The 13,842-nt window shown below is 45.7% G+C and overlaps 3 protein-coding genes across 3 annotated transcripts in view; 1 reads left to right on the forward strand and 2 right to left on the reverse strand.

Moving 5' to 3' along the window:
* The window catches only part of T265_11686 (hypothetical protein), a gene marked incomplete at both ends in the record, with an annotated part of 42,230 nt that extends 39,950 nt beyond the window's left edge, over nucleotides 1-2,280 (forward strand). Inside the window, 2 exons of the mRNA XM_009178404.1 lie at nucleotides 1,981-2,032; nucleotides 2,095-2,280. Of these exons, the coding sequence (XP_009176668.1) occupies nucleotides 1,981-2,032; nucleotides 2,095-2,280 (238 nt within the window). The remainder of the gene's footprint in view (nucleotides 1-1,980; nucleotides 2,033-2,094) is intronic.
* On the reverse strand, nucleotides 394-13,058 carry T265_11685 (hypothetical protein; the record flags this gene model as incomplete). The annotated part of the gene is made up of 9 exons (XM_009178407.1): nucleotides 394-1,315; nucleotides 2,175-2,292; nucleotides 3,850-3,983; nucleotides 7,075-7,370; nucleotides 9,135-9,348; nucleotides 9,433-9,768; nucleotides 11,841-12,059; nucleotides 12,818-12,837; nucleotides 12,872-13,058. 9 exons carry the CDS (start codon nucleotides 13,056-13,058, stop codon nucleotides 1,115-1,117), a joined length of 1,725 nt encoding a protein of 574 aa, XP_009176671.1.
* A 246-nt stretch (nucleotides 13,059-13,304) lies between these two features.
* T265_11689 (hypothetical protein) overlaps nucleotides 13,305-13,842 on the reverse strand; it is a gene marked incomplete at both ends in the record, with an annotated part of 4,409 nt that continues 3,871 nt past the window's right edge. The window contains one exon of the mRNA XM_009178408.1: nucleotides 13,305-13,400. Within this exon, the coding sequence (XP_009176672.1) occupies nucleotides 13,305-13,400 (96 nt within the window). The remainder of the gene's footprint in view (nucleotides 13,401-13,842) is intronic.

Here is a 13,842-nt window from a genome sequence, read left to right on the forward strand (position 1 = left end):
GTCTAGGCTTGGGCAACCTGGCAGTACCACATCCTCGTGCAAACTTCGGGTGGCATGGCAGTTAGGCACCGGAAGGTTGCTGCAGCTGAACCAATTTTTAAAATTTATATATATATATATATACTTGACCCCAGTGAAGAGTTGACGACGCGCAGTCAGAATGGCGTTGCTGTCACCCCTCAGTCAACGACCCGAACCATATCCGTTATCCCTGCTCACGCCACAACAAGGTGGTGGAACTTGTGTACACTCTCATGTCTAGGCTTGGGCAACCTGGCAGTATCTCAGCCCTCATGCTTCCTCCGGGCTGCATCGCAGCCAGATACAGAAAAGGTATTACAGCTGCAGTATTATTATTATTATTATTATTCAGCTCATTATGCTGCGACGGACCGCCTGTTTGCACACACATGGGTTGTGTTTTCTTAATCCTACTCGTGTGTAGACAGACAGATCAATGAGACAACAGGCGATAGAATCTTCCGTTTGTTCCTCACTACATCGCTGATAGATTTCCAAAAGTTACAAAATTCTGGCGACGGGAATTGGCAATCCTGACTCAGTGAGCCCGTGGTATCCACCGTTGGAGAAGAGATCAGTACATATTTACCACAACAGAATAGTAGTACATCATAAAGCAGTGAAATACAGATGAAAACCAACAGGATAAAAGGGAGACACGTGGGAATGATGGCTGGATGGGTGTATTAGGGAGAGCATGAGCAATCTGACTGAACGTAGAAGTCTGGAAAGGGCCAGTTGCAGAGAGATCGCATAACTAAATAGTGAGACAAGCATAGGATAGATTCGATAGGTACACGAGGGTGACACAAAGTTTAGAGGTTGATGTACAACAGGCCAGAGAGGCCGTTGAGGGTCACGTGATGCTTACTTCATACTGTTCAGAAGGGGTTCGCCGCATACCTAATCTGCTGAACTGAAACGGTGGTTTGGAAAGCAGATGCATGTGGATGAAGTTTCGTTGGGTAAAGAGAAGAACAATGAAATAATGCACACAGATAGCAGCTGGTTCCAAGCAGCTGTCGGTACTTGGTTGGTGCGACAAACTGTATACATGTGCAGATGTCTATTCTGAAAGAAACATACACACAAATCACAGTGGGAAGCGGTACAACAACAGAGCATAGCCTAGCCACATTGCAGATAGTGCAGGAAGTTGACTGAGTGGATTCTTGCGTTCGGACACGCACCGCGCGATGGCCTTCTGTGTCTCGTCCAACAACAGAACCGGAAGCGATATTTTCACCACTGCAGACCACTCGGCCAGATTGAGCGCCGAGATCTGGAAGATCTTCTGTTGATGGGGGAGGGAGACAAGCAGAGGAACATTATTGTACATCCATTAATTAGTCTGAAATCCATCCGGCTTAAAAACGGTATTACTCTGTTGTGACGCTCCAATGTGTTCCTTTCAAGTGTTCAGACATGGCCCAGTTGCGCCCTCAATGGCGCTCAGGCGTTCAAGCTGTTACCTTCAATACATAGCTCTCCTGGTGTAAAGTCCATTGACACCCCTGTAGCTACTGCTGTACTGCGTAGCTACCTATCCCACCTCCTTAAATTATCGACTAAATAAACTGTGGCAGTTATAACCACTGTACGGAAAGTAGGCGGTTGTTACAGCTGATGATGACGAGGTGATATTCAGAGGTGCAGGCAACTCAGTCTTGATCAGTTCCTCCAGAGGAACATTCCTTTTTCTTTTACTCTTTCCTGGGGCTATCTGAGTGGCAGTTAAGTGCCAATATATATCACAGGTGTATGGCTGTTAGTGATGATAACCTGATGTTGTTACAAAGTTACGTGCACCGTAGAGCAATTCTACTGCTCACCTAAAGACCCCAAATGGTTTCGAGCGTGCACGAAATGCGCTATATTGATACATGCGAGTGGGTAGAGAAAATCAATTTGTTCGCGTAATGCACGTGCACCTGTGTAATGTCTTTCAACTAGATTCAGGTCAGCAATCAAGATGCGAAGCTGTTGCCAGGCGAACAAATCCTCGGGCACGGTAAGTCGTAAGGAAATTAAAAAAAACAAAGGTAAAGCTGATTGAATTGACTTTGACTACAGGTAGGTGAAAAGTATGATAATCAACTCAAATTCAAATATGATGGCGGGACAGGGGGAGGTACAGATGGAGGGACACTTACTGCAAACACATCAATGTACAAGATTGCGAAGTGGAGGAACATGCTGAAAGAAATTGCGATAACCAGCCAAACGTTTCGCCACGGAGGCATGGATACCAGCGACTGATTTTCCGACAGACTAGAGAGAGAGAAAAAGGAACGAAAGAGTTTAGTCCTAGTAACAAGTAACCACACATCAAATTCGAGTCTTCGGGAAAAAAAACAGCACAAAACAGTGCGACAAGTATTCGCATCTTCGCTTTGTCAGGAAACTAGATATCTACAGTCGACGCGCAAGTGAAAAAAACTGCATGAACAACTTTGCTGGGTGAACGGAGAGCAAAACACGGACGCGTACTAATGATATCAATCAAGCGGTTAGTTCGGAGCTGACAAACAAACAATTTGTTGCACCGGTCTACACGGATGAAAATCGATGAACACTATACAGGTTTCAGTGAACTTTGCCAGTTGACCGCTATTACAGTGATGTGCTTGATAATGAGAAAAATAGTTCAGCTACAACACTTTTCGATGTCTAGCTGTCATGCCGCCCTAAGGAAGCACGAGGGCTGTGATACTGCCAGGTTGCCCAGGAATAGACGCGAGCAGTTGAAATGTTGGGGATGGGTTCGAACAATAGACAGTCCGGCCAGTAGGTTCGCGCCCTAACCGTTTAGCTATTCGGGCTTATCTGCCTGAGCCAAACAATTGGCGTCGCTCTATGATAGAACAGGATTCACGAAGTTGAAAGAACCCGATGAATGAACGAGAATCACTCTCGTGCTCCAATGGAGGGTCCCCGTGAACCTACTTTGTGTTCCGGCCAGGGTAATAATAAAAATAATAATAATCGTTCAGCGGTAGCACCCTTTCGGTGCCTAGCTGCCATGTCACACGAAGGAAGCACGAGGGCTGGGATACTGCCAGGTCACGCAAGCCTAGACAGGGGAAGTCGAGAGGCAGAGGTCGGGTTCGAACCACGGACCTTCCGGTCAGTAAATTCGCGCTCTAACCAATTGGACTATCCGGCCAGGGTAACCTGTATTATCAAACTGACACTTCGTAATTGAGCTTAAATTTGAAAAAAAAATTCCCCGGGTTTATCCTAGGCACGCTAACTCGTCGTTTCCCTTAGTGGGTTGCCTCCTCCCCCGAAAAGACAATCTGAATCTACAAATACCACGGACAACGATTACCCAGGTTCGGTGCAACTATCTGCACAGATAAGAACCCAGTTCAACACCGCGGATAGACACATCGGCAACTCAGAATACTTCATAAATTGATGGACGAGACACTTCCCGAAGTGAAAAATCCCTGGTAACGCGAACAGATCTTACGATATTCAGCGAATGGTGTGACTGTTAGGTTTCCGCTTTCACGCAACAATGCCGTCATTTCGAAGATAGTGATATTGGCTAAACTTACATTTGGGAAGCGAACTGGGTGGAACGATCGGTGTTCGCTCAAGTGCGTGCATTTGTGTAGGAGTTCAGTTGATAGAACTACTGAAATTTGACGGCCATAACAAGGAATTTGTACTGGTAAAACACATGCAGTGTTGGTATTGTAAGTGGAAGTACAATGAAACAAGCAGCGGAATGGTGATTTGGTCGGACGGTAAACAAGCCACGGTCGTATCAACAACGCCCACAACAAACCATAATGAAGAAGACACAGGATATAACCTCACCTATTTAGCGCATTGAACATTTCGATCAAAACCAGGACAGACAAGGCCATTGTCATGGGTTTCGGGCTACTGAACACAGAGCACGGGACTCCAACGAAAGCAGATGGCTCCAGGGTACATTGCAGATGATGCGTCTGAAGTGGGTGGGAGAAACAATGACAGAGGAGGATGTAAGGACATGCCATCAACAGTGAAGCGGACAGCAATCCAAGTGGACCAGACAACACTGTACTTATCGTCTTCATGAAAGCAAAATAAAGTAGCAGTTAAATGCAGGCACAAGAACGAATCATGTTTAATTCGTTTGCCGACAAGATACGCACCATGGTTTAGTTCCACATCCTGTCAACCAACCTCAGTGTAAGTCAAATTGCATCGTGTGAATTACATGTGACCGGAAAACGAGTAGAATCGAGCCGGCTGGATAAGTGGAACCAGCTGCCATCGAGGTCAGTGACCACTGAACGCATCTGAACATGAGACAAGTCGCTCTTCGTTGTAAGCAAAACGGATCTACCACAGCATCAATTCACGCACCTGTTCGAGTTTGAGCAATGATGTGACTCTATTTATTAGTGTCTCCCTAGAGCAAACTCATTAAGACCCAGGAAAGTGGTTCCTTATAGAAAAAATGTAACCGAATAAGATTTATTGCTCGTTACTACAGTAGACATTTCAATGACCACTGAACTCTTATTAACAGTAATAAGCTTCGGATGGATCATTGCACGGCCAAGGCGACTGTGCACGATTCAGTATATATATATATATATATATATATATATATATAATGTTTATACATGTTGTGACATCATTCCGATGTATTACTGCCGTAAAGCTCTAAGGAATTATACACCGTGCTTGTACCCCTGACATATCCATGAAGCAGTGATTATCGACCCTGTAAAATGGTCCGCAGGCTCCTAACTTCCGACTGTCCTGATTCTTGGACCAAGTTGTCCAAATGACATATCATGCGGTTAACCTAAATTAACGTAAAACAAGGTTGCTGGGTTACTGGAACCCCGAAAAATATAATTTGAATGACCCCGGAGTGCCAAGTGAATTCAGTCGTATCAGTGCCGTGGTCGTCACTGGCAACACCTGTGAGTGCCGTACACAGCCACATGGGGAGAGCGCCGTTAAACAGAAGCAAAATAAAACAACGGGGGTGCGTTTACAACCAGCCAAGCTGACATTTGGTTCCTATGGAGTAACTATTAGCGCTGACGTCGTTAATTCACAGCAGACAAACAGGAGCCCGTGGAGAGCCCCAGAAACACCAGGAGAAGGTAAAACAAAGGCCTTCAGAAAACATCGTCCACTGCTAACTAGCAATCCACCAAATGGAGGCTGTTTACTGATAGTTTGGTCTTTCCTAACGGACAATAAAAAACCCAAAGAATACGGAAAGCCGTTTAGCATTATCGGAACCACAGAACAGGTTCGCCTTCGTAACAGGTGCACGCAGATAGATAAGATATTTACCCGACAAATTTACAACAGTACGAAATCCCAGAATTTAGTACCGGTCCAGATTCAAACAAAAAAGGAGACGACCACACACACCTCATCTGCGATCAGGGGGCAGCTTTATCATGACAAGGAAATGTAATGTAAAACACACACACCGTTTGTTCAGCAAAATATGTGGTTAAACTGGCGTCTTACGAAAGATATAGGAACGTCGATGAACTGAGGCCCTAGTAAATAATGGAAAGGTGAGGAGTTGATGCAAAAAGCCTTAGTTCCCCAAAGAAAACAGTCAAAAGGTCTGAAAGTAGTTACACTTTTGGACAATAAATATACCTGAGCAGTGGCAAGACATACTCAGTATTTTTGTGAACCTCATTCAGAGCGAGCACGGTACAGAATAGATGATGGTTAAGTTGTGACACCGCGATAAGTTGTGTGCTATATACTCTGGAGCTTCCAGCCATGCGAAAGAAGCAACTGAATTCCAACAAACTAGGAGGCTCCCATCATTCCCAGCTCGCTACAAACCTCTGTTTTTCATTTATTCACGCGATAGTCTACCTCGCCATATGACAACAGGTGAAAGACGGAGCTTTCTTCGACGGACTGTGATTGGAAGTCGTAGCAGGTAGCCCAACCACCCCAACTTAGCGGGGGTTACCAGAGGCGATCAAGCTCTTGCGGACCAGTTGATTACAGACACGATACGGATAAGATGGGTTATGTTACGAAAGCATCGGTACTCGAATAGTTGAGGACATTCGGGATCTTTGGACTGGAGCTAGCAAGTCCTCCAGGTACGACTGCCTTCACAAGTGCACAAACATGGAACCTTAGATCTAGTAAATACGATTCCGGAGTAAAAGATAATACAATGTTAGGTAGTGCGCGTCATCATTAGCTGTGGAAACCACCCACTTGCAGCACAGTGATTACAGCTACCACACATTCGTTCATCGATGATTTAACGAGATGGGCTACACGCTGGAGGCGGGAGCTGACGTAATAGATGCGTAAATACAGGGTTGCCAGTGGACTTTTTGATTGGGAAGACTGGGAGAGCTATGCATAGAAAACACCATCTTGGATACATGAGCGCCACTGAGGGCGCGACTGCGCCATGTCTGACAATGTCTCTAACCGTTGATGTCAAAGCACAATCACGTCGTGTCCAGCGGCAACGATAACTAAGCTAAAAACACGCGGTAGTAGTACAAAGCGCACATGTAGTGTGTCGCTCTCCAAAGCATCCAGCAGATATTGGGTGGACATCATCACAAACTCAGGCAAATCGATCACCCGTGGCATTCCGGTGCATATGGGGCCGGTGAAATGATTATATGCTCAAGATGGGAAGGTCAAATATTTTGCTAGGAAAAGACGTTCAGGGACAACAGAAGCACTATCGATCACGTGGACGGATCGCAGTTTCTGGCGCTTTTGACTGCCGTCTCCAGAGGGAAGCTACAGCCTTCTGAACCATACGCTTCTCTCATACAACCAATGATAAGTGGACAGCAGGGATCCAAAAAAAGACAGCAACAGAGAAAACGAACAAAAGCCGCATTAATATACTGAGGTGATTCCATAGATTTTCACCGCCCCATAATTCAGACCAGATTATTTGTAAGTGCTGTGCCTGTGGAGTCAACAGGCAAATCCAGAGGACATACAGGAAACAACTCCGATAAATGGAGATGAAGGAGGAAACAAGTGACTATGGAAAAAGCAGATACACAGGAAGCCTACCAGTTGATAATAGGTCATTCGTGGTCCGCCCGAGTATTTCATGAACCACCAAGCGGCCGAACCAACAGTCGCCACACCCACATAACACCCGATGGCCATGTATCGAAGGAACAACCAGCCTGAAATCAGTGGCTCCTTGCTATTCCTAGGTGGTTTCTGCATGATATCCAAGTCCGGTGGGTTGAATCCCAACGCAGTAGCCGGCAGACCATCAGTTACGAGGTTCACCCACAGAAGCTGGACGGGAATCAGTGCCTCCGGCATGCCAAGAGCGGCAGTCAAGAAGATGGAAACCACTAAAAAGAAATACATATGGACACTCCGGAACACGGTTGAAATGAAGTGAATGAAGGACTTTTTCGCAAAAAAAGAGAACCACTAGTTGCCTCGAAACATAGGCTAAATAGGGTCACAGAAGTTACCAGGCTTTAGTCCAGCAAATAAGGGTGTAACTCCATAAAGTAGATTAGGCTTTAAAAAATATGTCTAATGAAACTCAGCGTGGATCTAGTTGGACTCAAGATGTGAGCACGTCGGATGTTCGTGACGGGTTAGCTCTAGACATCCTTCGTTATCCCAATTTCTTCTTTTCATAATAAGTTACCGGGACAGGGTTTGATGTTACAGCCAGTGATGTGGATGACGCAAATCAACTAGGTAATACTGTTTTTTGTAAACAGTTTTGGGACAGGGAAAATGGATCAAACAGCCGTTTGTTTGGCGATTTCACACGCTCAATTTTCCTGAAGCTAGGGTGCATTCTAAGAATTTGACGGCTGCGAAAACATCCAACTCGGCGGTTAGAGAACCTAACTTTAGCATCCCACGTGTTAGCCAACTTCTGTAGCAGCGAAGACTTCCCCGAAAATCTGAAGTTGAACTTTGTCAACTTGCACTTCCTTCTCCGACACAGCTGGGGTGATTTTGCTGTCTAGGAGAACAGCCGAAAACTTGGATCAGTAACCGTCAAGAGTGATCCAGAGCGCTTCGGCCTCAGCGCAGTAAACAGTAACCAGTTTGGGAATCGGCATAAGATTTCAACCTTTGCTTACCTGGACTCTGACCTTAAATTTGTGGACAGAGACAGTACGTGGCATTTATGAGGCCACTTCATCCTGTCACAGGATGCAGTCACCGTAAAGGAAAGTGAACGGGCATGTTGCTTTCTGTTCGAATTGGACAGGACACCATGGTATGGTGGTACGCAGCTACGGACGGTGTGTCAAGGTAGCGGTCACAATATAGTTCACTGAGGATAAGGAGAATGCGGAACTGATAGCCACGCGTCGGGGGCGATGGTCCAATCACTCCATTGAACGTAATGTGTGTGATAAAGCAATATGTGAGGACAACGCACCGAAGACAACAGTTTCCAGATAACACAGCGAGTGGCTCCGTGACAGGGTCATGTTTGATATGGACACTTCCCACGGGCAGCCAAACTGACGTCGCATAGGTACCAAGAATGTCGGAGGTTGGTAAACGCTGCTCCGGCCTTTCCGATTCGGGAGAAGATTCAACACTTTTGAGTTCGTATCTGACACCACGCTCGACTGTGGCTCTAATAAGGTGACGCTTGGACAGCTATCACAACCCGCTACACCATGTGAGAGACGGGCTGAACCAGGTGATGGTAACCAAGAGGACAAAACTCTCGATGGCAGCCGACGACGGTTACACGAAAACAGTTTCTAATGGTTTGGCGGATGAGATCAGCTGGGTGCAATGACCTGTTCTCCCTGTGTAAATAGTTAAACCTGGTCGTGCATAGGCTAGGGATGCAACGGAACGGATGATTCTCCGAATGTAATTTGTTTCATATTCCCAAAAAACTCCATATTCGCTTGAGTTATAATCTATGTAGTTACCGTTAGAAGATATCAAGAGTGGACAAGCACACCGCGCATGGAGCGGGATTCTACAAAACCGAACCGCAATAAATTAGAGTCGGGATACCCGCGGCTACTCGGTGATTACATGCGGAACAAGCCAGCCATTCACCTTTAAACCAAATTCAGGGTAGACCTAACAGAATCTATGGAGAGTTAGCGGATACTTACCCTCGCCGATATTGGAAGAGATGAGGTAACGGATAAATTGTTTCATGTTGTTGTAAATCGCTCGACCTTCCTCGACTGCAGCCACGATGGTGCTGAAGTTGTCATCGGCCAAGACCATATCAGAGGCGGATTTCGCCACTGCTGTCCCACTGCCCATAGCAATGCCAATTTCGGCCTTTTTCAGTGCGGGTGCATCGTTGACACCATCGCCAGTCTGAAAATATACCAGGTTCAACATGATCAAAATGTTACGAATAACCGAATGAAGACAGACCGATAATATACAAATACAACGTACCATAGCTGAAATCTCTCCATCCTCCTGAAGATATTGCACAATTTCACTTTTGTGTGCTGGCTCTACACGAGCGAACAATTTAGCCCTCCTTACTGCCTCACGCTTTTCTGTTAACGAAAGCATATCAAATTCGCGACCGGTGAATGCCTTTCCACGCGTGTCTTCCTTCTCCCCGAACAGCCCGATTCGACGACAAATCGCCTCTGCCGTGGCCTTGTTGTCACCAGTGATGACGATGACACGGATACCAGCGTTGGCACAGGCACGGATGCTATCGGCAACTTCGCATCGAGGCGGGTCTAACATACCGACAACTCCAACCAACGTGAGACCGGTCTAAGATGGGTAGACATGAATTGAAGTCAACAGATGAGTGTAAAAAAGACAGCTACCTCGCCGAAATAGGCATGTGCAGAAACTAGTGTTTATAAGGTTAGACAGACCCACACTTGTCAGGAAATGCTAACCGCACCAATGTTGTTGCGTTAAAAGAAACAGTAACAACTCGATTAACTGTGCTGGGCGTTTGAGGGGAAACGCCCCACATACGGGACCTAAGGACAACTGATTTTCCAGACACGGTCAAAAAGTAGTATTCACAAAAGCGACGGACAAGGATTGACGTCTACTTGTGCAGACTACGGTGGAATTACGAACCTAGTACGTCCCACAAAAATCAAGCCACATGAGAGTAAGGACAACCAAAAAGACAGCTGGAGTTGATTTCAGAAAACTAGACCTCATGTGCTATTCACTCGCGCTTGACAGGCGGCGCAACAAAGACAGGTTATGGGTGGAAATAAATATCAGCAGAATAACTAATCCAAACAAGGTCGTATACAAGATCTGAATTCCACTGAGGTGGCCCCTTTGTTTTAAATAATACAAAAATCGTTCAGGTGTAACACCTTTCGGGGCCTAGCTGCCATTCTATCCAAAGAAAGCACGAAGGCTGAGATCTTGCCAGGTCGCGCAAGCCTATACAAAAGTAGCCAAAATGCAGAGGTTGAGTGCGAACCACGGACCATCCACTTAGCAAGTTCGCGCTTTAACTAGTGGACTACCTCTAGTTCTTGTTTCAAACTAAAAGGTGAATTAGTTCGGAAATTCGACAATCTACATGGAGCTAGTGTGTACATTTTCAACTTCTTAAGATCCTCATGAACGCCTCAAAGGCATCACATCTTGGAATGCCTCCTCAGACATTACTTCTCTTTTGTAAGCAATATTCTGACACCGGAAACATGGATCCTTGAAGTGGAGTGGTTTGTCCATCGAAAGTGATCTGATAAAAATCCCACAATGTGAAAACCTGCAGGTGATTCGACATAAAGTTGATGTTCCAGGACAGGCTGTACGTTTGCGACACTTCGATTTCCCATTTTAGAGGTACTGTATGGAAGGTAGTTGAACTTCCTAATGTGAAAGATCAGGGCTAGATGGAACACAAGATGTAACGTGTATGGAGGGTTTCGAAGCTGGCTTTTATTTCTCTCCGCTGACAAGGAGAGGAATAGTGTAACGCAGTTGGAACTCGACTGTATCTGCTTGCACGTTTATCATGTGACTTGATATGCGCCTCTCTCTCTCCCTATTGCAGGTACCAGGAGAGGGCAGGTACCTCCGACAAGAAAGAGTAGCCTGATTGTACACCCCCCTGATTGACCTTGACCCAGCTTTGTACCCCCGACTTCCGCTTTCGGTTGAATACACGTGTTGTTGCCACGCTCCGGTCTTCTTCCCTGTGTCACCCGACCTGTGTGAATGTGTGCTGCGTGTGCCGTGTGAATTCAGTAATACCAATCTCTATATCTGAGCATTTCAGAACCGACGTGCCGTCACTACATCCTCTTGAACGTCGAATACCTCTGACTTCCTGACGTCCCAGCTACAGTAGGAACTATGAGAAGTTCATGTATCCATTGGAGTCACGCGCACCAGTCTTTCGGGACAGCAGATGCGAAATAAGTGATTCAGTAAAGTAAATTCACTATTCGGGGCCACCAGAATATTGGAATGAGAAGTTTATCCATTGGAGTCACGCGCACCAGTCTTTCGGGACAGCAGATGCGAAATAAGTGATTCAGTAAAGTAAATTCACTATTCATTCGCACCAGAATATTGGACTAGAATCAAAAAAATTTGGCACATTAGGATCATAGTGGAGGCGTATGAAAATGGGGCCTGCTTGCTAGACTTTACCGAATGGTAAAGGGATGGTACAAAGTTCGACAAAAAAATATACAGGGATACAAAAACAGGCTTAGAGTACAAAACCCTTGCTCTGAACATTCACGACCAGCTTTAATTCGCAAGGTTGGGGATATATATATATATATATATATAAATATATAAACTCCCTATGTACAGCAGCGTGCATGGTGAGATTACACTTCAATGGAACAAACCTCATACTCCTTGAAGTTTGTGGGATCAGTGAGGTTGAATTGTGACAATTCAGGTGGATCATCCCTACTAGCCAAGGCCAAACATCGAAGGGTCTCTCGACCTGTGGCATACGTTGCTAGCTTTCGCAATATTTCATCCTTCAATTCGGGTGTGAGTAGTACACGACCATTTGGAGTGCGGACTTGCGTGCAACGGTCAAGTATCGATTCGGGTGCACCCTAAAAGAAGAAAAACAGCATAAGTCAGACATTGGATAATAGTTTCTGATCTGTTGCACTGCAAAAGTACGCATCAGTTAGGCCATAGACAACAGTGCAGTAGATCCTAACAAGGATTGTTCCAAGTTGGCCGAATCAGCGAAATTCTCTACGACGCTAAGCATCTTGGCTGAAGGAAACACAGAGGCCTGGGTACCGCTTTTGGGCCCTCAATAATAGAAAGGGGCAATGTGCCGATTGGTAGACCAAGAATAGGGACTTATTCGGTACAAGTAAAGGAGAGAAGCATTACGACCTAGTCTTTGTGGGACTAAATAGTTTCGCATATCTCATTTATGCTGTGGACTAATTTCACTACACAATTGATATGGTTGTCTGGACACCGCAGCTTTAGACGGTACAACAAAGGAACGCCAAGCGATGAAACAAACTACAGTGCAATTACGATATGCACAAGCGGGGTCCGAGTGGAGCATAGTGCTCCGTATTAGGCAGGTGCATTAGGAATCAATGGAATGTCAGCTATCCCTCGGATACTGTTCAGTGATCGTTGCGGCGAGCGATATTGACCTGTTCCATTTTATTTTAAAAATTAGCAAATATGGGAAACGCCAAGGATTAGTTAACCTCATGGTGATCCACATGACGTCAGTGTTTAACATTGGTGCTCCACTGCCATACAGCCATGATTTATGTGAAATCCTTATTGTGAAGAAAATAATAAGGGTGGATATGGAAGGGACTTAGTGCGAGTCCACCACAATCATTCCGAGGCAACCTGGATAGAAAATGGAAACAAGAGCGCGATTAACATCGATCAGCAGCCACATCTTGCAGCGTCTCCAACCGGGAGCAGTGGGGATCACGCAGTCCCCATCCTGGAAGGCAAGGAGCACCAACGGCACCCACAGGTTTCGTAATATCTTTTATACTCCTCTGCCAGGTCAGATGTTGGCCACCTACCTGCTTCTGCCCCTCTGAATCGGGCATTTGCGTCATCGGTCACACTACAATCGGAACTAATACGACTCTCAAGACACGATGCCTCTCCTTGGTTTGTATATGGCGTCTTCAGTGGCTACATATCTTTGTGGGTTCAAAATGCGTACCGAAGGACGGGATGACTTTGGTCAGTTCACCCAAAGACACCTACGCCTTCTCCACGACGTTGCGTGCACATTCCAGATCAACAAGGTTTTCGTCAGAGGCTATTTGGACACCGCGGTTTTGAAGACCTTCCAGCGTTCATTTCATTAGCTCATTGATCACAAAATTAGATAGGAATGAGGTGGGCACCCCTGATGGATGCTCAAATAGACGGCAAGGTGTAAAATGAGAAGTCTTTAGACGTAGTACTGTGCCCGAAATCCTGTCTTCGGACCGAAATCAATGATGATATGAATGAAGATTTAGGCAAAGAACCCAAACGGACAAACCGAGGATTGCACCAACCTAATGAGCCTCAAGCAAGACGAAAGCGGTAGCGAGCTGTCGACCACTTCTTGACAACCTCATAGGTAGATTGTGCTTCCAAAGACGGTAATATTCGGTGGTGGGCACGATGGGCCGCGAAAACTGAGGAAAGGCCGAATAAAGCATAGTAGGTGGGTGGGGGCTGATAGATCTAAAACACTTTCAAGTGCTTTCCGAAAGGTCGCCCGATTCACTTCTGTCAATCAAAACTAGTTCAACCACACTTTACTGGATATAGACGTATTGATATCCATTCTCCTCCCATAGCACCTAGATTCACTTAGTATTTTGTTACCTTTGAGGCTGATCT

The sequence above is a fragment of the Opisthorchis viverrini genome (genome assembly GCF_000715545.1).
Source record: "Opisthorchis viverrini unplaced genomic scaffold opera_v5_558, whole genome shotgun sequence".
Lineage (NCBI taxonomy): Eukaryota > Metazoa > Platyhelminthes > Trematoda > Opisthorchiida > Opisthorchiidae > Opisthorchis > Opisthorchis viverrini.